The sequence below is a fragment of the Acipenser ruthenus genome, chromosome 3 (assembly GCF_902713425.1).
Source record: "Acipenser ruthenus chromosome 3, fAciRut3.2 maternal haplotype, whole genome shotgun sequence".
Taxonomy (NCBI): domain Eukaryota; kingdom Metazoa; phylum Chordata; class Actinopteri; order Acipenseriformes; family Acipenseridae; genus Acipenser; species Acipenser ruthenus.
This window is the reverse complement of record NC_081191.1, coordinates 94,928,014-94,953,591: the sequence shown is the minus strand read 5'-3', so window position 1 is coordinate 94,953,591 and position 25,578 is coordinate 94,928,014. Positions and strand designations below refer to the sequence as shown.

The window sequence follows — 25,578 nt, the reverse complement described above, 5'->3', positions numbered from 1 at the left end:
TCTGTACTTGTTGATTATGCTTCGGATACCACACCTTGAAAATCGAGTGATGCGAGCTATTTCACTCAGTTTTTTTTCCTTCTTTATGCAAGTCAAGGTTGTTATAATAGTAGAAAACACTAATGGAGGCTTTGAGTAAATTGATGATGCTCATAATGCATCAGAGTAGAAAAATGCAACATGTCTAAGACTTTTTCACAGCAGTATATATAACAATAGTTTTTTTTTTTTTCTTTGAAATAACTCACCCTATTTTGAGGTTGATTTCCAAGGTTGTTTCTCACTCCCTGTGGTTCTGGATGTGGTTGATAAAACTGTGTTTGCTGCTGTTTCAGTTGCTGCTGGACTGTTGCCTTTCCCAACGTGACCTTTCGTGCTGGCTGCTGTCTTTGCTGCTGTGGTAGCTGGCCCCTCTGAGGCTGCCCCACTGGAAAAGCACTGACAACGCCTTCTCCCCCCTGAGGAGAAAATACCAAAGCCCACTGGTCAGATGATACTGTAAACCTGTACTTGCATCTGGGACCTCCTAGTCCAGAACTGAATTAAACAGTTCCACAGTCCCACACATCTTAAAATAAATACATAAATACATAATTTCTTTACAGAGAAAAGGACCAAAACAAAGTGACTCAAGAAAAACTACTCCTTTTGTTAATGTTAGACTACCAATAAATTCTATACAATAAATGTAGGAGACTGATTCATTAAAATATAAACACATTTATTTTAACCATGATCTAGTGTTATTGCTCTTCAGTGCAATAAATACATCTAGGCTGTATTGTAACAGTGGCAGGGGTTAGATCAACCCTTTTAGTCCTGTAATGCTGAAGCATTAAATCGCATTCCTACATATTTAGCAAACATTTGTTGTTCTCGTTATTCCCATCTGGAAATTAAAGCTAGTTATTCCGCAGGAAATATGGTAAAGTTCTAGCAGAACTAAACTCCCCTCTCACACTCCCACAATGTGCTTCTGTCCTCATGACCTTCCTGCATTACATATGGCATCAACTTCCTGCTGTGAAACCTCCTACTGTAAAACCTTAATGAGAACCTTGTAAGCATCAACAAATTACAGGCCCTGGAATAACTCGTTTGGTAGGTCTCGACTGTTTTTGTTCTGCTTCATCAACAGACAAACAAAATGGAAATGCCAAAAGCCAAATCAAGATTAGCTCGAGCAAAAAGCATTTGTCTCACAAACTCAGCATGTTGTACCATTTTCAACACCCAGCCGACACCGATGCTAGACAAACGTAGTCAACAAGAAAATGTAAAACGCATCCATGAAAACCAACTGTGATAAAATTGTATCTAAGAGAGGTCGGAGAGCACAGAAACCTAGAAAAACTACCTGTGTCCGAGCTTGACACACACCTGGCAAATTTCATTTTCTGCATAATGATGACTGTTCTGAGTAGTGTTGACAGATACTTTAAACAAAAACAGCATCACTCAATTTATCATGGAAATGAAGTGGACTTTGCTTCCCCAGACACATCAGCAAGCAAACCAACCTCCAGCAGAGCAGCAGCGAGGGAACAGGAGACAGCACCACCCACTGGCTGGGAGACTAATTCGTACACTCCTACACACACCTTGCACACCATCTTCAGTCCCAATTATGGCTGTAAATCTACGTTTAAATGAATAAACATGTAAAGTGTTTAAATATTTCAGTCGTTTAGCGGTTAAATGATTCACAATATGCAATCGATAACCCTCTCCTCATTAAAAATGTGCTACTATTGAGCAAGATACCTCACAAGTAGAATGGTATCCTGGAATGTTCTCCTTTTTCTAGGAAAGCAGTACAAGTGGTGATGGGGAGTTTGTATCCGGATAACTAAGGATAACACTGATAATTCTCTCTCACTAAATATCCTGCTATTCCTGAAAAGAAAAATGTCTCCTTTTTAAAAATATTCAAGAGATTTTAATGAACAGTCTAGAGCTGGGATAATTAATCGAGTTACTCGAGTCGTCACGATTATTTTAATACTCGACAATCTTTTTGGTATTCGAGTAATCGCCTTAATATATGCATACATTCATATATTAGCTACATTCACACCAGGTGCGTTCTCAAATAATAATTCAGCTGTTCACTCGGTCTGATATTGGCAGGAATACTGAACAGCAGATCGGTATTACTGATTTGGTTGAGAGAGTGAAGGCAATATATTAATAAAATATAAAGAACTTATATAGAAAAAAAATGAAGATGACAGTTTTTTTGTTTTGTGTTTAAAAAAAAAAACACACACAAACATACAACTTCTGCTATCCTGTGACTATCCATTCTCTCTTTTAGATAAATAAAATCTGTTTGCAACAAATTGCAAGTCAGACCTATTTCTTCAATAATACCCACGCAACCCTATTCGAAACATGATTTTGCTAATGTGTTGGTACATCTATATTGTTATTATTTTACAAGCAGCAGCACTGTCGCAATATTGTTTAGAACCTCTATCCACTATAGTCTACAGTGTCCACAATGAAGATGTTACGTTAGCAAAGCACTTTCATTTGGCGAAAAATTAAATGAAACAAAACAGTCTAGAAAACCTTTTTGTGGCGACGTGTGAGAGTGGCAAGCAGGAACACAGCAATATGGCGGATTCACATAGCAAGACTGTTAGTACAGAAGAACGGAGAAAGAAAAGGAGCTCGGAAAGTGAGTTCAAGAAGTTTGCGAGAACCACCTGACACACAAGCGTTGTGTGGGATTTATTTGGAAACCTAGCAATTCACAGGTTAAGTGCACCTTATGCAAAGCAAAGATGAACTATGACCACAGCTTTGCTGCAACATCTAAAAAGGAGGCACCCAACTGTCTTTCTCACTTGGTAAGTAATATTATTCATATAAGAAGTCTGTCGATATAATATAGTACGATGCTGTGCTTGTCAAATGCAGTTTTTTTATTTTATTTATTTTTTTTTTTTTACAGGAATTACGTGTTCATTTAGCACATGAAAATAAACTATACATTTCGCTGTTGTTATTGAATAATGCAGTCAGCTACACTCCTGTCATTTTACTACTGAATAGTTATTGTGCAAGTGTTAACACCAAGTATTAGTCTAATCTTAGACTTTTACCAGCACCATCAAACCTGTGCAAAAAAAAAAAAAAAATACAAATAAACCCCTTGCATCACAGAATTGCTGAACCTGTATTAATCCTCTACAGCACTATTAGTTTATGGCGTAATAAACACTATTTACAATTTTGTGTGTTTATTGCTGGGATTTTGTAAACCCAATCGTTGTTACTCCAGATACAAGGATTATTATTATTATTATTATTATTATTATTTTTAAAGCTTGAGTCTGGACAGTTAGTGTTAATTATACTTTTATTATAAGTTTTTAAAAGCTAAAAAAAAAAACCTTTAACAATAAAAAAACTAAATCTGCCATTTGTAAATGTCTTTCAAAATTAATTAAATAGCTTCAAATTATAAAAACCTGTTTAATACTCATTATTGATCCACAGCTGAGTTTTAATAATTGTCCTATAAAATGATCTAGCTATCTGTGACTTGATATTTGCCTTTACTTACAAACAATTTCTTTTTTTTTTCTTTTTTAATAATTTAGTCGTTACCAATTATTTTTATTATTTTCTCCCCAATATGAAATGGCCAATTATTTTTAGGCTAAGCTCACTGACTCGGGAGCGTGAAGACGAACACACGCTGTCCACCGAAGCATGTGCCATCAGCCGACCGCTTTTTTTCACACTGCGGACTCACCATGCAGCCACCCAAGAGCTACAGCGTCGGAGGACAACGCAGCTCTCGGGCAACTTATAGGCAAGCCCGCAGGCGCCCAGCCAGGCTACAGGGGTCGCTGGTGCGTGGTGAGCCGAGGACACCCTGGCAACCTAACCCTCCCCCCAGGCAGCACACGGCCAATTGAGCGCCGCCCCCTTGAAGCTCCCGTCCTCGATCGGCAAAGGAATAGCCTGGACTCGAACTCGCAAAGTCCAAACTATAGGGCACATCCTGTACTCCACTTGGAGCGCCTTTACTGGATGCGCCGCTCGGGAGCCCCTTCCAAATGATTTCAACACTGGTGTTTTAATACTCAATTAACGACAACAAAGCTCAGAACTGAATGACCACAACAGTCATAAAACTTAAGATGTTAAAACGTAATTTGAAGCTATTTACACTTTAAAAAGTTATAAAAATCTGAAGAATGACATTTTAGTTGATCTGTACCACAAATTGTCAGTACCACTCTGCTGTCCCTTATGAATATGAAGAACAGTTGTATTACTTGTCAAATATATAGTTTTTGGTTCTATTATGTAGTGTTTGTTTTTTCATTTTAAAAACAATTCCATAAATGGCAGTAGTACTATCCTTTTTGACATAATATGGTGTAGTTTAAACTAAAAATAAATAATAATGGTTAGCAGACATGATAGGGTTAGCTTCTGTATTGCAGCACTGGTATACTGGCTTAATGCAGCTAGGCTATATATATTAAACCAAGACTACTGCAACATTGTAAACTATCATTTTAGTTGTTTTAACACCTTTCCCCCCCCCCCCCCCAACACTTAGGGAAGGAGCTTTATGTCCCACAACTGACTGTTCACAACCATCAGTGAAGCAGACTCCTCTTCAATCCTAGCAACCTAATTCATCACAGTGTGCAGACACCTGGTTCGAGATAATGGATCCAATGTGGTTTCTGCTGCAAAGAAGTTCTCAGAGTTGCATGGACGGCTTAGTATCAGCTGTGCAGATCATTCGTTACAGCTGACCATCAACAGTACTCTGAAAAACACCACAATTGAACGTGCCATTAGTGCTAACCGGTCAGTTGTAGAGCACTTCAAGAAGAGCGAGTTGGCAAAAGCAAATGGAAACACCCCAGCATACTCTGCTACAGGATGTTTCAACACGTTAGAACAGCAGCCTTCATATGATAGTGACTTTTGGAGAGGCGATGGCCAATTGTTGAAGTGCTGTCTGACTCTACTGTGAAATCAGCAAGGGCAGTACGCCATCTGGATCTCAGTCAAGATCAGTGGTCCTTACTTAATGAATTGGTCAGTGTTCTGCAGCCTTTTGAGACTGCCACAACATACCTGAGTGGGGAAACCTACGCCTCTCTCTCTGCTGTGCCATCTCCAATTAAGTCAGTAAACTCCTTAATGGATCTTGCAGTGAAAAACTCTTCTGCCATTAAAAACTTCAAGAGAGTTGCACTTCAGCAGCTGGACCAGAGATAGAAGATCGGCATCCTTGACAGCAGTTCTGAACTAGACTTGGAGAATCCAATGATTTCAGCAGCTATCTTAGATCCTCGATTCCGACACCTTAGATTTGTTAGGAAATCATGCAATGTTAGCACAGAGCAGATTGAGAGGGCACTCTGTCTTCAAGAACATGAAGTGAATACATCCCGTCATTACACTGCTAGTGCCACCAATGCAACTGATACAACCAGGGCCGACACTGTCGGAACAGCCACAGGTTTTCATCAACCTCCCTCATCCACCTCAACGACAAGTGATGCTGTTGATGTTGAAGAGCATGAGGGCAGACCTCAAAGCAATGTTTTAGATGAAGAAGAGGTTAATTCTTCACCTCACTCTTGGAATGCAAGTTCTCAACAACAGCCTCATCATTCATCCAGCAATGCTGCTGCAGATTCTTGTGATGCTGGTGACATTTCTGGTAATCATGAATGATGATAGTGAGGCAGAGCCAGATGAACCCATTCGTGTCGATTATTTAAATAATCGCTCAGCGCATCTCTAGAACAGTCTCTCCCACAAGTGCTGTGGTAACCCAAATATGATCCACGTAGCATGTATTTAAAGAGGAGACAATTATCTTTTCATAGACACCAAGATATTTAGTGAGCAAGTAGTCTTAGTGAAGTTACCCGTTGTACTGCTTCCTAGAAAAAGGAGAACATTTTGGGGTACCATTCTACTTGAGAAGTCTTGCTCATTCAAATATTTAGCATCTTTAAAGAGGAGACGATTCTCTAGTCAGGGATACCAAGATAGTTAGTAAGGGTCTGAGTGATCCCCACCCCTAGTCTTGCTGTAAATCAGTTGTTGTTGCCATAATTTGTGCCACTACTGTATATCTATCTATCTAGCTTAAGACATTTTTTTTCTAAGCTGACAAATCTTTTGAATGTTTATTTTCTCAGTAAAAATATTTCAGTAAAAATTGGTAAATTGTGGCAAAAGTAAACAACGTTTTCAATCAAATGATATACTCAATCATTTCATTTGTTGTTTTTATGCAGGTTCTGTGCTATAGCAGCAGTTAATGGATGTATTCAGTATAAGGACATTTTTATTTATAGTCACTTAAAATTCCTATTGATATGGTCTAAGAAAGAACCTTTTGAAAGTCCTTTTAAAATCTGACAGATCAAATCTTATTTTCATTCTTCAGCCCCAGCAAGCAGCGATATCACCAACCTGCATTCAGCAGAGTGCAAATTGATTAATCCCTCTCTATAGAATTCACAAGCCTTGATTACACCTATCAAATGTTAAGCAGCATTATACTGGAATGACAACACTTGACAAATTCCCCGTCCACTTCTCCTCAGGCTTTGTGGTCCTGCTAGCCTGTATTATTCCTGATGAAAAATTAATTTGCCTTATCTATGGCTAAGCTCCAAAATCCAAATCCACCAAACTGGCACCTCTTTCTTAACAGGTATTAAGGACACACAGTAAAAGATTAATTGCATGTCGTCGGGTGACATTAATTTCTGTACACCTGAAAGTTATTTGATACTCAAAAGTGAAAGGAAAGATAACATTGTCAGCCTGCCGAGAACGACAGCAGAACAGCATCACAGAGCAGCATCTTGTGAATCTGCCTTTCAACAAGGCTATACTTCACTGTCAAAGGTACTGCCATTAATTCCTCAGCCTACCGATATTACTGCATAAGCATCTATTAAAACTGACACTATGTTATCTCTATCAATACAACAGTTTGGGTTTTACTGCATGCCCACAATCATTAGAGGCTTGAGCTCATTGAAAGAAATTAGGTCTAAACATGTAAATTACACCATTGCTACTTTAAACTACTTCAAATATATTTATTGCAGTTATTAGGATTTTAGTTACATATTGAACAGGTGACATACTTTTGAACAAATTAAATTGCTAAAATATATTACTGCTGATAATGTTTGCAATAATGACTCACTATTGTTTATTGTAATGCAATAAAACAAATGTTTAGATTACTGTTTTGTTTTTTCAGGATACAGAATTTTAGAATGCCATGATGCATGTTACTGAAATCACAAATTGCAATTAACATGTTCTTTTAAGTGCTTGACTTTTTATTGTCAGTTTTTATTGCAATACATTTTTATTTCACGGCTTTAAAATCTCTTTATGTGACCGGGAAGCACAATATAATCTCCAGTACCACATGCAGCACTCTTAGTGCAGACCAGTTGTGCTGGAGGCATAGTATGTGTTTGACTATTCAGAATTCTTGTTGAAGTGAATACCACAAACAAGAAATAAAACAATTTGGGTTAAAAATAAAATGTAAATAAAGCTACCAGGTGATATGATGATAATGTTTGTGTCAGAGTCTTGCGCGGGCTGCAACACTGTCTTCTTACCTGCGACCCCGACCTGCTTTTATAAGACCTGCAACCCAACCCGAACCCACAAGTGTTTGTCCTTTACCTCTGCCTGCGTCGACTGACTCTTGCACGCTCTTACATTCACACAGATCTCTACCATTCTCCACAGATTGAGTTTATACAACAGGCTATACAGCATGGTAGCGTTCTCTAGTGGTCTATATATATTTTAACATACTAACATCTTAAATGAATAAAGTCACATGTTCATTATTTTCATTCTCTATGATTCCAAAATAATTCCACACTTCTGATTTACCTCTTGAACTAGTATCCACTATATGATATAAACCCTGCGCTATCTTTTGTTTCACCTCGTCCACAGACATTTTTAGTATCACCAAGCAGACAAAAGCATCTTGCGACGTATCAAACAACATTGACCTTCTAATTAGTGCAGGGACAAAGAACCAAATATTTCTGCGAATATTTTTTGATATGTATTCGGATACAAAAGTCAGATGTTCGTATCCACTACAAACAGCAAAAAATACCTAATTAAGTTGTGCAACAGTTTCAAAAATGGCAAATGAAAAAGCGCTCTGTGTGATGTGAGATTAATATATATATATATATTTATATAATATATATATATAATTTCCATTACACAAGAGTAGATGTTAAAACTTCATGCTGATTTGAACTCGGCTCTCGCCAATATAAGCACCAACTAAGACGTAGCTTTACAGTAAACTAATGTAATCCATATGTGTCTCCATCCATTTGCGCTTCCTTCCATATGATGATGTAGATATCCTTCTGTCTGGTGTTGATGGCTGAAGTGTAATGCTGGCTCCAGGGATCAGCTTATTGCCTCCCTAGCGCATCAGCACACACAACGGCTGTGAAGCTGGCTCCGGGGATCAACCACAGTGCGGTCTCCCTAGCGCATCAGCATGACAACCGTCTGGATTGAGCTAAGTAGAGTACATCTCTGGGGTCTTCAAGTGGGCACCTTCCATCCTCGGTGTTTCGTCGACTAGCCCACGACACCTCAAGAGGGCTCGACGGTGATTCTGGCGTCCCAGCATCACCCCCCTCCGTCCCCCACGCAACTCAGCCCAGCTTACTTACCTGTACATCAGCGTTTCTTTCTTTCTATTGTGCTTGAGATCCCCAGCCAGAATCTTTCCGTCTCAACCACAGCCAGTTGCTGCTCCTCTCTGCTGCTTCAGATAAGTTCTTCACTGTGCGATGCAACTCTTGACCACTGAATCCGACGTCTCTGAGAAACCGGGTTGTACAGTGTGCCACAAATCCTCGACAACCCACCTCCACTGGGTAAACCCGGACTCTCCATCCTCGCTGTTCCGCTTCAGTGGCTAATTGAGCATACCGCAGTTTCATCCTCTCATACGCCTCATCTACAGCATCCTCCCATGGCACCGTTAACTCTACCAGGTGAACAAGGCGTGCTGATCCAGACCACAAGACAATGTCTGGTCAAAGGTTAGTGGTGGCAATCTCAGGTGGAAAAATAAGCCGTTGACCAACATCTGTCAGCATTTTCCAGTCTCTAGCAGCTTCCAGTTGTCCTGGGCGAGGACTGGTTTTAACACCTTTTCTTGGTGGTTGCTCTCCTGGGCGGAGGAATGTTGTCTTTTGTGTGTAATGTTTTGATGGAACAGGTGGCAACTTATTGGTCATGTTACGCTTGTCTTCCAATGCTAAGGCCAAACATCGCAGCACCTGGTCATGGCGCCAAGTGAACCGTCCTTGGCTAAGAGCCACCTTACATCCTGTCAAAATGTGCCTTAATGTTGACCTGATGATCCTGATCCTGCTCTGTTCCATTGACCATAGGTCTTGCCAGCCAATCTTGCGTTGTTCCACACTCTCCCATCTCATCCATTCTCCCTGCTTGGCCTGGAAAATGGCCTTTATATATATATATTAAAAAATAAAATAAACCCACAGGATCAACACAGTATCTCTTGAGCTTCTATTTAAAAGATTTAGACAGCAAAGAGTTAACAAACTAGATTATGCGCACACGCATAGTGATCTCTATGGAAGGCCATCTGGGTCAAAAAAGCGTTATCCTTCTTTAGAGCAAGTCTCATGGGACAGAAAAAAGAAATTTGTCATTCTGAAATGCCTCACTTAAAAACTTGGTATATAAAAATAATTGGTAATAATTGGTCCAATTAAGTAATTTAGGGCAAAGTTGGAACAAAAGCCAGGACAGACACCTGCCCTCCAGGACCGGAATTGCCCACCCCTGCACTATCCTCTTGACCAGTGGTTTTCAACCTTTTCATCACAAGTACCAGTGTTTCCAGCAGGGACCACCAGGTGTACCAGTAACTACGTGCAATCTTAAATGTCTGTTGTAAAACCTAGACCTACCCCATTACAACTAGGTTTGTTGTGCCTGTACTCAGTTGTTTGTTTATTTTGTAACTGCAATCAAGTAAGCTGCAGTACATTTCATTCTTAATTCCCTTCATTTTTTTTGTTTTTATTTCTCAGTAGTAAACTTCCTAATTACAGTCCCTAGTATTTCTGTGCATTCTGCTTTCACATTTTTTAAAAACGGTCAGTTTGAGAAATAAACTTTTTCCCTGCAACAGCTGACCCTGCTTTAATACAAAACTCACACTACATCACTGTTTTAATTATGGTAATGGTACTCTTAAATTACCGTGCCTGCTTCCTTGGCTGAAGAATTATTATCAGCTCATCATCTAACTGGGGAATCTGCTGCGCAATTAAATCATCCATAAACGCCTGACGGTAAACAATGTAACTAAATCTATTATCTCTAGGATGCAAGATGCATCAGATGAAAAAAAAAATCAGTTTGTGTTGACTCAAAACTTATTTTAGGTACTCTACGATTTCACTGAAGATAACATTGGTTTATTGGAGTTCACAAAGATAACTTCTTTCAGCTTGGTACGGTAACTTTTTCACTTTTTTTTTTTTTTTAAACTGTTGAGCTTTTTGCTGCATTACAGCCCTTCAATTATTTTCTTTATTTTAAATTTCCAGGGCATTTTGTTAATGGCACGTGTGCAACACACACCCCTTATGCGTATTTTTAATTTTAGTTTTTCACGGTTCTTGTTCTACATTTCTTAAATGCAACTGTTCATTTAAAGCTATTTTGTTTTTTTTTTGTTTTTTTATACAGACCGACATGTCACATTCATAAATATCGACATATGCTTTTAAAAGGGAGAGGCAGCATTTTTATGCCTAACCCTGAAAAAAGAGTCGTCAAAACTTTTTTATTGTCGCATTTGCAATCATTTTAGTCGCAGTCTAGAGCCCTGCATCATAATTTCTCATCTCTCTGTGATTCAGTGGTACAAACAGATTGATACATTCTGATGGTGCGATTGAGGGAGTGGTGTTGTGGTCGAGGAATCATATCGTCAAAGAACCGCTGCCGGTGTGTACCAGTTGCAAGCCTGTCATGTACCAGTACTGGTACACGTGCCACAGGTTGAAAACCACTGCTGTAGACAGTACTGATAGATTGTATGCAGTTTTATTAAAACAAAAGGTAGTCTAAACATATTTTACCAATTAGAATTTCCAGTTTTCTTACCGTGTACGTCCTATTCAATGCAATTCCCATTCAAGATAATATCCTACAATATTAACATTACCACTGTGCTTTGTACTCGGATCAAAATTTGGCACCATTTTTTAAAGTAACAAATTGCAAGAAAAGGAGTTCATAAGATAGCTAACATTTAAATTAACTCTTGGAACAAGGTGTTTCAAATACATTGTCTATCTTGTCTAGAGAATTTTTAAATAAATAAATAAATAAATAAAATTTATACAAGAATAAGACAAGGAATCAATGATTTCAGAGCATATGGCTGGGTCTCAAAATCTAATCATACAGTTGGAGACAAGCCAAAACGCAATCATATGCAATGGACTGCTCTGTAACTTAAATCATATTCTAAATCACATTTTATTCCAGCTCTGTGTTACCATGTAGGATCCATAGAGGATATGGAGTAATTGAAACTTTCTAGCTGCAATCAAATTAGAACATTCCTGTAACTGTACCATAAATTCAGACATATCATTATTTCACACCTATTTATTTTGTTATTACATTTTTTTCAAACTTACATTTAACCAATTAGTTACAGGTTCCTGTAACCAATTAGTTACAGGTTCCTGTAACTAATTGGTTAAATTATCCTATTTGTATCAAAACACACAAAAAAACATGCGATAACAAATCTAGAACTTAGATTTGATGCAATATTACCGTTGGAAGTGAATAAAAAAATTTAAAAAATCTGAACTTACCGCTCCTAATAGCTTGACCACCCTGACTTTGGCACCAACATGTGGCCCATCTCCGCTCCCACTGTTGGATCTCTGCATTACAGTCCTTTTCACACCAGGCTTCAATTCCTGGGGTCTGCCTTGTCCACACACCCCCCGAGCACTCTGCTGCAGTCCTGGCAAAGCTGCCACTACAGCAGGTCTGGATTGAGGCTGCGGGGTCTGGAACTGGGGGCCCGGTCTGTTCTGAATTAGCGGATTCACGTTTCTCCTCTGTAGACTGAGCCCGGCTTGCTGGGGTCTTACGTTTTGCAGCTGAACCCCAAGCCCCGGAGCCTGTGGTTTTTTCATCAGAAGCTGGTTCTTTATGTTTGGCCTGGGTAGAGCACCAGGCTGGGGTGTTTGCATAATGCCATTTGAAGGTATCTGCAATGCGTGTGGTTGTGGTTGTTGTTGCTGCTGCTGTTGTGGTTGTACGAAGGGTGGTAAAGGTGGTGGTGGTGTCTGTAGTGGTACTGCTAGCTGTGGCTGAGGCTGCTGTGTAATGCGTTCTAGCAGTTCTTTCTTCCTTACACCAGCCTGCATTTGTCTTCTGAGCTCCTTCCGTTTGAGAATTTCCTCCCTTAACCGTTTTTGTTCTTCTATTTTTAAACGGTATACCCTTGTTTCTTCGTCCTCATCCGGGTTCTTAAAGGAACAAAACACAGACAATTTTAGAAAAACACTTTTTCCGTGCTTACATATCATTTTCATCAGTACTACTTATTTGGTTAAAGTATAAAGGTACATACCAAATGGATCTACTGTGGTTCAGAAGCTTGCTTGGCAAGGAAACAAAGCCATGTAGCAAGTTTTAGTGCTAAAACTAAATAATAAAAAATCTGGCAAGTATATTTCATGTCTTAATAGATGTTATACTGAAGGCAACAGACTTAAGTTCCCGCTTTATCTTTGCGGCGTATGTTAACATAAGGGTTCTGTATTGCAGTGATAAAAAGACAAGTAAGAAAAATATTGTATCCGCTGTACTGTTATACAAGTGAGAAAAAACATGTTTTGATACTTGAGGTCAAAGATTCCTCCACTGTAAATCACACAAGTTATTTTCAATATGTGGGGTTTAGCGTTCTTAAGGTACTGATGGGACTTTAAAATCACATTTACCAATATATGTTTGTTTAAAAAAAAAAAAAAAAAGGCTTTGTCCTGTTGTCGTGTATACGCAATAAAGGAGTTCCTTTTTTAATTATATAACTTAATTTCCCATTCTTCAGCTCGACAAAAATAATTCACATCTGAAAGGGTTAAACCCTTTTTACCAGTCACATCAAAACTACTATATAAAGCCTGCAAGGTGTGCAAGAAACACAACAAAAGAAAACTAATGTAAATGTCATGTTTCTGACAGGCCACACATTGAAAAGAAACACCACCTGAAACAACTCTGACTAGATCTATTGATTTTTCTAACTGCATTCTCAGAGATCCATCTCATTTGTGACTTAATAATTGGGTTTAATGACCAGCACTCACTCAGTCTGCATGACCTTGAACTTTATTTGCTGAGTTTAAGAGTATCCATTACCTACTGTTAAAGCTAGAATTAACATTCTAGCAGTGCTGCACAATGTTTAAATGCCATTCCTTCAGCTTTAAGTCACCTCTGTATATCCTCTCTGTAACTACCTGAGGGAGACATCCATTTCCCAAGGGTTGGATTGCTTACAAAGCTGCTCAGTAACAAAACGTGGAGGACAAAAAGCTGACAATCTCAAACCACATTTGTATGAAGAAAAAAAAAAAAAAGACTGCAACTATTTGGATAAAGCAAAAAAAAAAAGTGCTATTCTGGATCTATGAAACCTGCTGTTTTAGTCTTAACTGTGGACTACTTAAACCAAGACAATAAGATTTGCAGCCGATGTGAATTAAAAAAACTGTGATGACATCATTTGAACTCTAAATGTCTATCTCGCAACATTTTGCTTGTAACTGCACGACATACAGACAGCTATGTTATACAGGAATGAATATGAAAGTGTTAAAACATAAAAATATAAAAGTGTGCTGCGTAATGCATGCCTTTTGTAAAACAAATCATGCACAAAATGATCAATGGGAAAAACTGACCACTTCACTTGTCTGTGGAGGATTAAGCTGTGCCACTGGAGTCTCCGTTTTGACTACATTCTTCGCTGCCGTTCTGGGAACTGACTGGGCCTTGGCAGTAATTTGGGGCCTGGCAGCAAGTTGGGGCCTGGCAGTAGGCTGAAGCCTGGCAGTAGGCATCACCTTGGCTCCGGACATTGACCTGGCATTCTGCATATGCCTGGCAACAGGCCTCACCTGCGCAGCAGGAGCCGACATCGGACGGTTATTGTGAATGTTCACATTAGCTGGTGCTACAGGGAGCTCACGCAGGTTACTGTTGCGCAGAGGCAAAGCTTGTACCTGCTGGTTTGGAGGTTTATTTACAGACTGAGGCAGTGTGTTCTGAGGAAAAAACAAAATTATGAAAATTAAAACTGTTCTAAAAAGAGAAATGTTAAGTTTCCTGTTGCATTAAGACTGCTTGAGTTTTTAATTAAAAATATTTTTTATAAACAGTGATAAAATTTAAGTGGATGATTTGACACGATCACCCAAAAAGAACAACCACATTTACAATGCACAATTAAAGTTGGAATGACCACTTCTCAATTGTAATAAAAGATTGGTTATTTTAAAACCCTATTACTTACAAGTCTGGGTTTTATTGGGCCTGGGCGGAGCGGGGGGCGTTGCATTCGCAGATTCATTTGTTGCTGCATGTTCTGTAGCTGAGGTCTGAAGTAAGGCTGCGAGTTGGGGTGCAGGGGGCGCTGTGGACCTGGGTGGCTGTAGTGCAGGGGGGTGTGCTGCTGCTGCTGCTGCTGCTGTTGTTGTTGATGTTGATGATGATGGTGTGGAGCTGGCTGCTCATGGTGTGAGGGTTGAGAATGTGGAGGAGGGTGCATCGGCCCCTTAAATACAAAACGACACAATTAGGAATTCACACTCATTAACAGATTCACTTTTCTTTTTAAAAAAACTTTCGCTGCTAGTAAAAGGTAAAGAAAAGAATGGCTTATAGCAGGGGTTTTCAACCTTTTTTTGAAACTGTACCCCTTCTGTCTGGCGATTTCAGCTCAAGTACCCTTTTACAATTGTCGCTCACTGGATGGTACCACAGTTGCAATACAAATCAGGATAATCTGATTAACACATTTAATCTTTTGCCGTTTATTTGATATATAATTTATGTCACAACAGTTTGGGACTGACAAACTGCTGGTTTAGGACAGAATACCAAACAAACAGTAATTCTTAAAACTTTTAACTATAAGTCTTTGGGTGCACAGAATCAAAAGACAGTATTTAGGAATCTCTTTGGAAACGCACATATTTGCTTTCTATTTGGCAAAGTTGTTATAAATAATCAAAAATAGTCTGCACTGTAAATGTTTACCCTGTTACCATTAACTTCCTATCTCAGCATCAGTGTGCCATTTTATATGTTTACAATATCAACCACATTAACCTCAAGATAAAACTATAATGAGGGGTGCAACAATTAATCGATGCATCGATTATTGATCATCTGTCCTTAAATTTTTCCGAGCTTCGATTACATTTTGGTGAATCGATGCATCTAATTAGTACCCAGTTTTAAGTCTCCTGTTGCCGGTTTGCATTAAAACCTTGAGTGTGAGTGTGCTGCTTCTAGTGCTAGTACGGTAGATTAGCGCATTGCTAGGAGACACACTTCAAGCCTACATTACATGTTGGATAAGACAAATTATAAGTACCTATTTACAGTATTTGCCAGCAGACCCGGCGCGTACTGGAGACCGGCGATTATTTGAGACTGGCTTTTATATTAGATCACTAGCTTCACATGCTTCATGTGGTCACTGAGAAGCTGCTAACACACAACCTTGTAGCAACATCGTAACTCAATTTAAACACTCCAGCAACTTTGTTAAAAGGTTGTGTGTCAGTGGGAACAACGTAACAGTTTTGTTTTATAACAAAATTACATTGTAAAAGGAAAAAGCCCTGTAGATATCAGAACACAGGTGTGTAGGCTATGCTTACAGCATAATAATAATAATAATAATAATAATAATAATAATAATAATAATAATAATAACTTCTAAAAATGAACAATAAAAGCAATAAGTATCATTATCAAAAATAATGTATTGTTTAATCTCAAACTTGTACATTGTTAATACAACAAAACACATTAAAATACGCCAAGAGGTTTGTATCTGGCCTACTTTCAGCACGCTTAAAATTATCAAAACTTTTAATAACGTAAACTGCATTTAAAAAAATACACATTACATGTAGGCCTACCTTAAATTACATTTTCAATTATTATTATTTATTAATCCTGAAAGTCACTTTCACCGCTGTCACTTCCATTACGCTCAAGCTCCTCCTCATCTTCCTCAGCTTCAATGGCAATGACAGAGACCTGGCGTTTATTTACAATATTTGCCAGCAGACCCGGCGCATATTAGACAGGGGATTATTTCAGACAGCAATTATTTGAAGTTTTACGGTAGGCCAAGTATTCACGTTTTTTTTATTTAAAAAAAAAGGCAACACGGTTTTGTTTTTTCTATCTATTAAATCTCAATTACCTTTTGTTTCAAAGCATGTTGTGTTTGGATTACATGGCAATATTATAGAAAAAGAAGCTGAATTTAGTACGATAGTTACATTAGTCAGGGTTTGTGAGACTAATTCAAATGCTTTGCTTTTGGACATAAAATGTAAACAGTATTGAACAACTATAGTTCAGAAATTACTTGTTAATTTGTATTTTTTATTATTATTACAATGTTAATCTGATGCGGACGCACTCATATTCTTTTCAGTTGTTAAAAGTAAGTCCTTTGTATTTCTTTTTTATAATCGGAAGTGTTCTAATTTGAATGAAATTCATGCCTTTTTGTTGAACTATTATGCACAACAGTGTTTTTAGTTATTAGATCTTCTGTTAAAAAAAAAAAACTAACGTTTGTTTATTTTGAAAAATAAAACACCAATGCATCGACTATTGTTGATAAATGTCTATACGATAATCGAATACGAAATTAGGGTGCCGATTGCACCTCTAACTATAACATCTAACAGTGAAACTTTTTTTTTTATTAAAGCCAGCAAAAAATTATCCAAAGGGACTTTGTCGCTTGAACTTTATGCAGACTTGTGTTTTCTTCCTTTTGCAAGTAAAAAATGTATCCATTTCAAACACCAAAAACCAATTCAACCAGCCGCTATTGTTACTAAAATACAGCCACGCCTAATAAATAAAACAAATCAAAGTACGAGTATTGTGATTATTATTTGTGTTTAGCGGAGCAATTATACTTCTAAATAATGCAGAAAGATTTGTGCTTTACGGATACTACAAGTTGAAAACAGCGAAGTTAATGAGCAGCACAGAGCGCACTCCAGAGGCAGACTCACCAGACACCTGCTTCACCCACCACTACATTTATATCAGAATAGAAATCCACTCAATCAAATTCACGCATTCGTACAGTTGGAAAGTGCCGACATGATAAATTCTGAGTTTTATTTTTTTCATCTGCTCTTCACTTTGAGCTGCTAAGCCAAAATGAAATACGTATGCACAGTGGTTTAGAGATTATATACTATTATTAAATCAATTCAACATCATTATTTTCTTTTACTTTCATTTTTATTTGTACATTTCAGAGTCGTCCTGCATACCATCTATGACCCTTAGAAGTACCCCCAGGGGTACGTGTACACCCAGTTGAAAACCCCTGGGTTATAGAATACAATGCTATTTCCCTAAACATAGACATTTTTTGGGGGAAAAAAAAAAATTTCCTCGAGTTTAACTTTTTTTTTACAGTAGTCTGCAAGCACAACAATGGTGTGGAATTTGATACAAATTCTAGAACTTCTAGGGCAGCAGTGTGGAGTAGTGGTTAGGGCTCTGGACTCTTGAACAGAGGGTTGTGGGTTCAATCCCAGGTGGGGGACACTGCTGCTGTACCCTTGAGCAAGGTACTTTACCTAGATTGCTCCAACTGTATAAATGGGTAATTGTATGTAAAAATAATGATCTTTTAAATTATTTTTTAATAAATAAATAAATAAATAAATAATAGAACAGTGGCATATCTCAGAGAACCCCTGCTGTGTCAATTACAAACCACTAGAGGGCAGTTTATTACTACTGGAACTTAAGGTTACAAAAAAAAAAAAAAAAAGAGAGAGACCTGAATGGCACTTATACTAAATACTTACCTGGACAGATCAATAAGGGTTACACCAATCCTGAAGACATACAAATGTAATTCTCTCTTATATATATATTTTATCACTTCTTTACCTTTTTGTGTTTGCAATCATTCAGGGGCATGTGGTTTTGCTGTAGTCTTGTTCCTGGTTCTTGAGAAATCTTATGATACTGTGACCTTTCAAATCTGTCAGAACCAAATGCTTCTTGGTAAATTATAGAAGCAGTTGTAATCACTACCAGGAACAAGTGACAATGTCAACATTGATTGACTGATTGATTGATTATATATACTGGAGCAACTGAACCATTCAATAAAATGATAAAAGGTAGAAGTATCTATATGCACTTTAAGTTGAAGTAACAAAAATCTTCCAGAAATAACATTTGACCAATATATGATAAAAATAAATAAAATAAGTAACAATCATTTTCTTTGTTTACCACTATTAAATCATGATTTATTTTGTTTCACTTACTCTGTGGCGTGCCTGCATTCCAAGCTGCATGTGTGGTGGTGGAAAGGGCTGCCCAGGGCCTTGTGGAAACTGCTGTCTCGGAGGAATAAAAGGTCTGGGATTGGCAGGTCCGGGCTGATTGAAGTGAGACATGCCCATGGGACCTGGAGGATGGAGGTTTGGCCTCATGGGTCCTTCACGTTGGAACACTGTCTGTTGCCCTTGCTGGTTAAAACCAGGCCCTTGCTGGTTGAAAGGCATGGGATTCTGGCCAGGTAAAGGGTGGTTGTTATTCATGAGTGGAGGGGGGTTCTGTTGTTCAAACATATGCTGTCCTGGGAACCTTGGCTCTGTGAACAACAAAAATGCTTCTAAACACGCTGTGCCATATTGCTCTGCTTCAATTTATCAAATGTGACATCTCTACTTCTGTTGTACCAAATACAATGAAACATACAGTATGTGTACATATTGTATGCATTACCATCAGCTAGGCATAAAGGCTAATTATAAATTAGTTCCTCAATTAAAGAAGGTTTCATCCGGGAGAAGTCTCCCGAGATATATTTTGTCACATTGTTAAAAAGTGTCCTGGTAAACAGAAGACTGAGAGGAATCAGTAATTCAACCACAACAGTGCAGCAAAATCCAGAAAGGAAACAGGGAAGTGAATAAATAAAGATCTTAGCAGATAGAATGACTAGTAAACAGTACAGATACAAGAGCAGTACAATAAAAAGTTATCGTTTTGATCACAACTAGCTACTTTTTTCTTGTCTTTTTTTAGCTGCTACCTAGCTAGACAGGGAAGTAGTATGCAATGCTATTCTAGTGTCCTAGACAGGCATTGCAGTGGCAACCCAAAATACACTTAAAATCCACAAGCTTTGCATACACATTCAGGAAACCCAAACACATAGGTTTTACAATTCACAATGGCACATTTGGACAGATGCACTGCACTAAATTACAGAAATATATAGGGCTGTAACGAAGGGTACACTTTGACCTTCGAAGGTTCGGAACACATAACCAAAAGGAAGGTTCAAACCTTCCATGGTACTAATTTGCATAATTTACTGGTGACATCACCATAGCTACTAGTTTATATTTAATTCAAAATTCTATTATCATGCAGGTAATCCTTATAAATGGAATAAAACAGTAACATGTAGTTTAAAAATACGTTATATAGAACAGTAATAACGTTTGTTTTTTTTAATTAAATAAAAATACACTTTGTTTATGTACACGTAATTGATGCTGCTTGCGATACTCATACATATAAAGTAGTGTTGGACGATAATGCAGTTGTGTTATCGATTATCACGATGATTATTGGCTGAAAAAAATAAAATATATAACATTTTTTGCAATGTGTCTTGTTATTGCTAACTTGTTAAAAAAATTAAAAAAAGAAAAAACAGTGTTTAAAAAAATATGCTTTCCAGTTCTCAGCTGTTGCACCGTTTCACGTTCCAAACACAAACCGGATGTTACTGTGACCCTCAGTTGGGATCTTCATATACAGCTCTTGCTAATTTATTTTTGAACACAAAAAAGTAGGGTTGCAACCTATATAGAATAAGGATTAATTAATACTTACACTTTTTTACATGCAACTTTTTTTGCACAATGCAGAGTACCCTGATGTATCTTTATAATATTTATTATCCCTGGTCCCACCCTAGTGCTCATTTTCTCCAAAACATCTTTTTGCAAACTGTAGATAAACGAGGTTTACCTGTTTGTCTTTTTTTCTGTATCTTTCTGAAACCCGTTTCTTGGACACTATCTGCCTCTGTGCTGTGACCTTTCAACTGTGGTTTGTTTATTTTTTTTAAAAGGGGTGGTGCCTTAGCCTACTCTGCTTAGTTTTTTAAATAAAAATGAGTGTTAGAGTATACTTTATGTTTTAGACTTATTCTACCATAACACTTCTTACGTCTTGTACGTTAGGTATTTAGTACATATTTTATTGACGCAATATTGCCGCTATAGGTACTCCCCCAGTGCTTTGGCATTATACCTTGCTCCAATCCACGGCGGCAGTGTCATTGACAAAGAGGTGCTAAGTATAACTATCTGATTGTGGATTTTAATATAACAACTTTTGTTTAAGTATTAGACATTATACACATCAAAGAATGTGCGACTTATAGTATTCACACATTGTCAAGGGTTTTTTGTTAAGAGAAGAAAAATCTGACAGTACATGAATGCCACCTGATGAACCTTCGAATTCCTGGCTAGCGAACGAACCTTCGACCACAGCCCTAAAAAAATATTATATATATATATATATATATATATATATATATATATATATATATATATATAGATCACTAACTCATTGCTTTACATTTTGTTTCACAGAAAAACTACAGTTGACAGTATCTACTCATGTTAGAATATACATGATTCAACACATGTTGGGCAGCTTTAAGTTTCATTTTTTGTTATTTTAAAGCAAAACAACAAAATAAATATGTACATTGTTTGATTAATAGAATAAATATTGCAGAATTTGATTTAAGGGTCTAGAACCCACCTTTCTGAATTTCAGAGGTCCTGTTGAAAATGTCAAGAGTCCTACATAACAAGTGTGTCCAAAGAACTGGGGCTTTTATAAAACAAACACACAAAAAAAAAGATAAAGGAAGAAAGGAAGCCATCAATGAAAAAAAAGATATTTCAGTTAATGTATCTATTCCAGGTATTGGTTTATAGAAGGTAAAATATCTATTTTTAAAATTCCTTGCTTTCAAGTGCATACAAGCATCTGTACCATTCAGTGTGTGTCAGATGAGTCACAACTGGCTCAGCTTACTCAATATAGGCACATAATGAATGCTGTTAGAAAATTAAATATGTTCTCAGTATTAAACTGAAATAAAAAATAAACATTCTCTAGTTTAAATACAGCAATCAAGTATCAAAAATAATTGGTCACAGGTACTAGGGATGTCTTTGCCCAAGAACTGTTTCACTGATCAAATAGTTTGACAACATGGTGGTGATACAGCAGTTTTGTACAATTACTGTCACAAAAGAGGGTCTACTTCTCTTTTCCGATACCCACCACCGACCTGGACTTAAACAATCATGGAACACTTTGTGTTGAGGCAGAGATTCAAAGCGTTAGATCTTTATCGTCCAGGGGGGGGGGGGAAAGTCATGACTACACTATAGCAGTCATTCGAGGCCACAGGTCAAAGTGACGGGCACAATTAGGTTTTGCCCGAGGCGAATCCGAAACCATTTTGTTTGAGATCCAAGCAGTTGTAGAAGCTGTAGCAATTGCAGATTTACTAAAACATAAAAGCCCTCACAGGCATCCTTAATTGGAGTTCTAACTTCAGAGAAAAGTTAGACCACCAAAAGTAAAAGGTAGTTATATCCACAGTGTGTACATGTAAAATAATCTGTGTTACATACAGTATTTAAGTGTGTGCATAGAGAAGGATGGACAGCCACTTTCTAATAGTGCCAGATAGTTAAAGACAAAAACAATGCATGTGTCCGCTAGAAATTATTCAATTGAAAGAAATGAGAAAATCACAACTTGTTTTGCCTTGCACCAATTTAACACATTGCCACAATTAGCATGACAGTTTCTAAAATGGCAAGTGAAAAAAGAGCTCTCTGTGATGTGTGGGATTAATATGTCAACAGATGCTCTTGATCCCCCATGTAAAAAGTTTTTAACAGTAAGAAGTAAACAGTCCAGATTAGCATGCACACACAACCCAAGCTGCCAAACAGTGATCTATACTAAAGTCACAGGTGCTGCTTCAGATTTGGGAAGATAGTCAGAATCGGTGGATACAGATGCAGGTATATCACTCCAAAATACCTCAAGCTTTCTAACACTGGCCCAACTTGAAAGGGAAATGTTATGTATAGTGATCAATGTTTTGCATATGTTGTAATCCTATTTTCTTTTCTTTTATTTCAAGGGTTTATTCAAGTAAAATTTGGAAGTTTTCACTTGCTTCAGCTAAAAAGAAGGCATGAGTAAACCTCAGTGATCCTATTGCTTTACGAAAATGTCTTTGGCCACTTTTTATCACAAAGAAACGACAATGGCAGGGATTAAAAGAAAAAAAATGTCTACTGTACTGTTTTTGTCAAATGCTTTGGAGTTAATTCAATGGGGGTAAAGTAAGACCTTCGCAACCTCTTCTAACTTCTGGGATATTTGTTTACTTTAATGCAGTGTTACAATGGCTTTGATTTCATGAAAACACATGTTCATCCCAGCACTACTTTCCTATACGCCTAATAATGTGTTACTCTCAATTACGTGTGCGATCAATCATCAATGTCCTATCCCACGTTTCACCACAACTAGATAAACAGTTCTCTGGATATACATACAAATGCAGGAGAAACAAAGACAAACATGCAGGCGTGTTCAGCTTACCTCCAATAAAGAAAGGCTCCCTCTCTTGAGGTTGCAGGGGTCCTCTCCAGGGTTCAGGGGAATGGTGCCTTGGGGGCTGATTAAAGTTTCCAGGGACAGGCGGCTGGAATTCTGGAGGACCCTGGAAAAGAAACAGCAACAATAAATACAGTAATCTGTCGCATATCCACCTATTTGCCCTAACTGTTTATCCACCATGATCAAGCTCTTCAACAACAGAGAAGATTAGTTCAGAGATTGTAGATCCTACTAAAGTTTTCATACACTGTGTTGTATGTGCTCCGTGCGCTACCATTGCTGGTAGTGTCACGTGAGCTGTTCAGTGTGTTGACATGTGAATAAATCCTGTTCGCCTGCGAAGCGTATCAACTTCAACCTCTGTCTCGATCTCCTGCTTGTCACTCAGCAGCGAATGCATGCATCCACATGGCAGATGGCTACCCTGTCAATACCCTGTATCTTTCTAAACAAGGGATTTAGGGGAGATCACTAATAAAAGCTGAATCTCAAAACTATAATTGTGTGAACATAGTAATTGCTACAGCTGGATAAACAGGATTAATTTATCCGCCTTTACATATCCGCCCTTACTCTGGTCCCACCGCAGTCGGATACGCGACAGATTACTGTATACATGTTTATGTGTGGCAAAGTCTGCTACAAATAGTCATATCACACAGGTATAGCCTGGTGGCAGCTTATCAGTTATTCAAAGTGAGAGGTATTTCTGCATGAAATCCCATTTCTTTTTTTACATACCCAAATATATTCAGAATCTGAAAATGGTTTACCCAAGGATACTAAATTGAGTGTTTACATTTATGAATTACAAAGGTGACTATCATGTACATTCCCAAAGAACCAGATATACTTGGGGTGTGTGATTTACAGATAACTATTTAAATATATTGATATCTGTAAATCACACATCCCTAGCATCTTCAATAGATGAAGATTATCCTAGTATAGGAGAGTAACTGTTAATGTTTGTACCAAAAATTATTCTTTTGTACATGAATATAAAATATATTCAAATTCTGTCTACACAGGAAACCTGTCAATGGCTTAAATACACAATCAGCCCAGTTACACTTGGCATTTCATCAGTGTTGCCTCTGGTGTGTAATATAATTTTGTAGCAAAAGTGTCGAGTCACGCCATGAGAAATCGCATCCTGTATGGTGTGTGGCAGCCTTAAGCAACAGCAAATGCCTAGTGCAGATCTACAAATAGGGTTTTGAATGGTCATGTTTTAAAGTCCTGGAGTGCTCCTACTGTACAGGCTCCTGCAAACATTTCCAGCTGGGAACTCTGATAAGAGTGGAAGTATTTAATGTTTAGTGTCACAAAATGAAATATGAAAGGCATATTAGAGCTCAAGTTTAAGGTCATTGCCACATATATTTAATGTTACAGATATGTAAGGTTCACTGGTACAGACTCAAGGTTCAGCTCAGTAGATGCATTATAAAAACAGTGAGTTAGGCTATACAGTTTATTGAAAAATTAAGCAGAGCAGGAGCAACATGCATTTTATTTCCTGTTTTTGTGCTTTGGTATCATTTTAATAATTATATCACATTTCTGAATCAGCCATATCCTTCAGGAAAGCAACTACATTTGGAGAGTAGAGAAAAACTCTGACTGTCAGATCATGTGCAGCACACAGAAACATGCTGTAGCACTTTTGTTTCTGGCGACTGCTAATTTCATGCCTTGCATTCATTATACACTAAAAATAGCTCACTGAACATGATGCTCGCATACACAAGGAGCAATCCCATCTACCTTCTCAAAGAAAAAAAGATAACAATCCTCTAATCCTTTCAAGAAATAAGGAGCCACTTAGCTTTCTCTTTTATCCTCTTAAATATCCCTCTCAGTTAAGAAATGAACCTTTATTCACCACACGATCCTTACGCAAATTCTGCTCTTACTTCTTCCCACCTTCTGTTAATTACTTGATGTTATCAGCTTTAATCCATCTTTTCATCCACAATTGATGACTCTTGCTGGGAATGAAAACAGAGCTAAAACTTTACATAAGTTGCTTAAGAAAGTTAATCGGCTACCTTAAGCGCTAGACAAATAAGAGGATCAAATAGCTATTGTACATCTTATCAGTTCTTTTAAAAGGTCAGCTTCATACTCACAATAGACTTTAATTAAATACTTATACAATACTGCAGACATTTCCAGAATTTGATAATAACCGAAGCAGCCTTCTCATTTCTAATCCTACATACATTTTAAAAGGAATACACAGGAGTCAACTGATATGGCACCACACAAAAGGGTGCTTTGAGACAAATGTCGCAATTAAATTTGCAATAAAACAGGGGTAATCTATGGTTGAAGCGGAGCAAATGCAGATAATATATCCTGTAATGATGCATCATTGATAATCACTTGTGGCTCTTTCAGTCCATTCCAATCCAGACCCTTCATTGTTTT

At 37.7% G+C, this 25,578-nt stretch overlaps 1 protein-coding gene across 2 annotated transcripts in view; it reads right to left on the bottom strand.

The window, feature by feature from the left end:
- LOC117435712 (RNA-binding protein 33) overlaps positions 1-25,578 on the bottom strand; it is a 59,004-nt gene that overhangs the window by 14,222 nt on the left and 19,204 nt on the right. Inside the window, exons 11-16 of one of the 2 annotated variants that reach the window (XM_034059082.3) lie at positions 23,125-23,245; positions 18,720-19,048; positions 14,675-14,935; positions 14,064-14,426; positions 11,955-12,620; positions 249-458 (exon numbers count right to left, since the gene is read on the bottom strand). In XM_034059082.3, coding sequence (XP_033914973.3) covers positions 249-458; positions 11,955-12,620; positions 14,064-14,426; positions 14,675-14,935; positions 18,720-19,048; positions 23,125-23,245 — 1,950 coding nt within the window. The remainder of the gene's footprint in view (positions 1-248; positions 459-11,954; positions 12,621-14,063; positions 14,427-14,674; positions 14,936-18,719; positions 19,049-23,124; positions 23,246-25,578) is intronic. The other variant, XM_059019101.1, reaches the window with a different exon arrangement.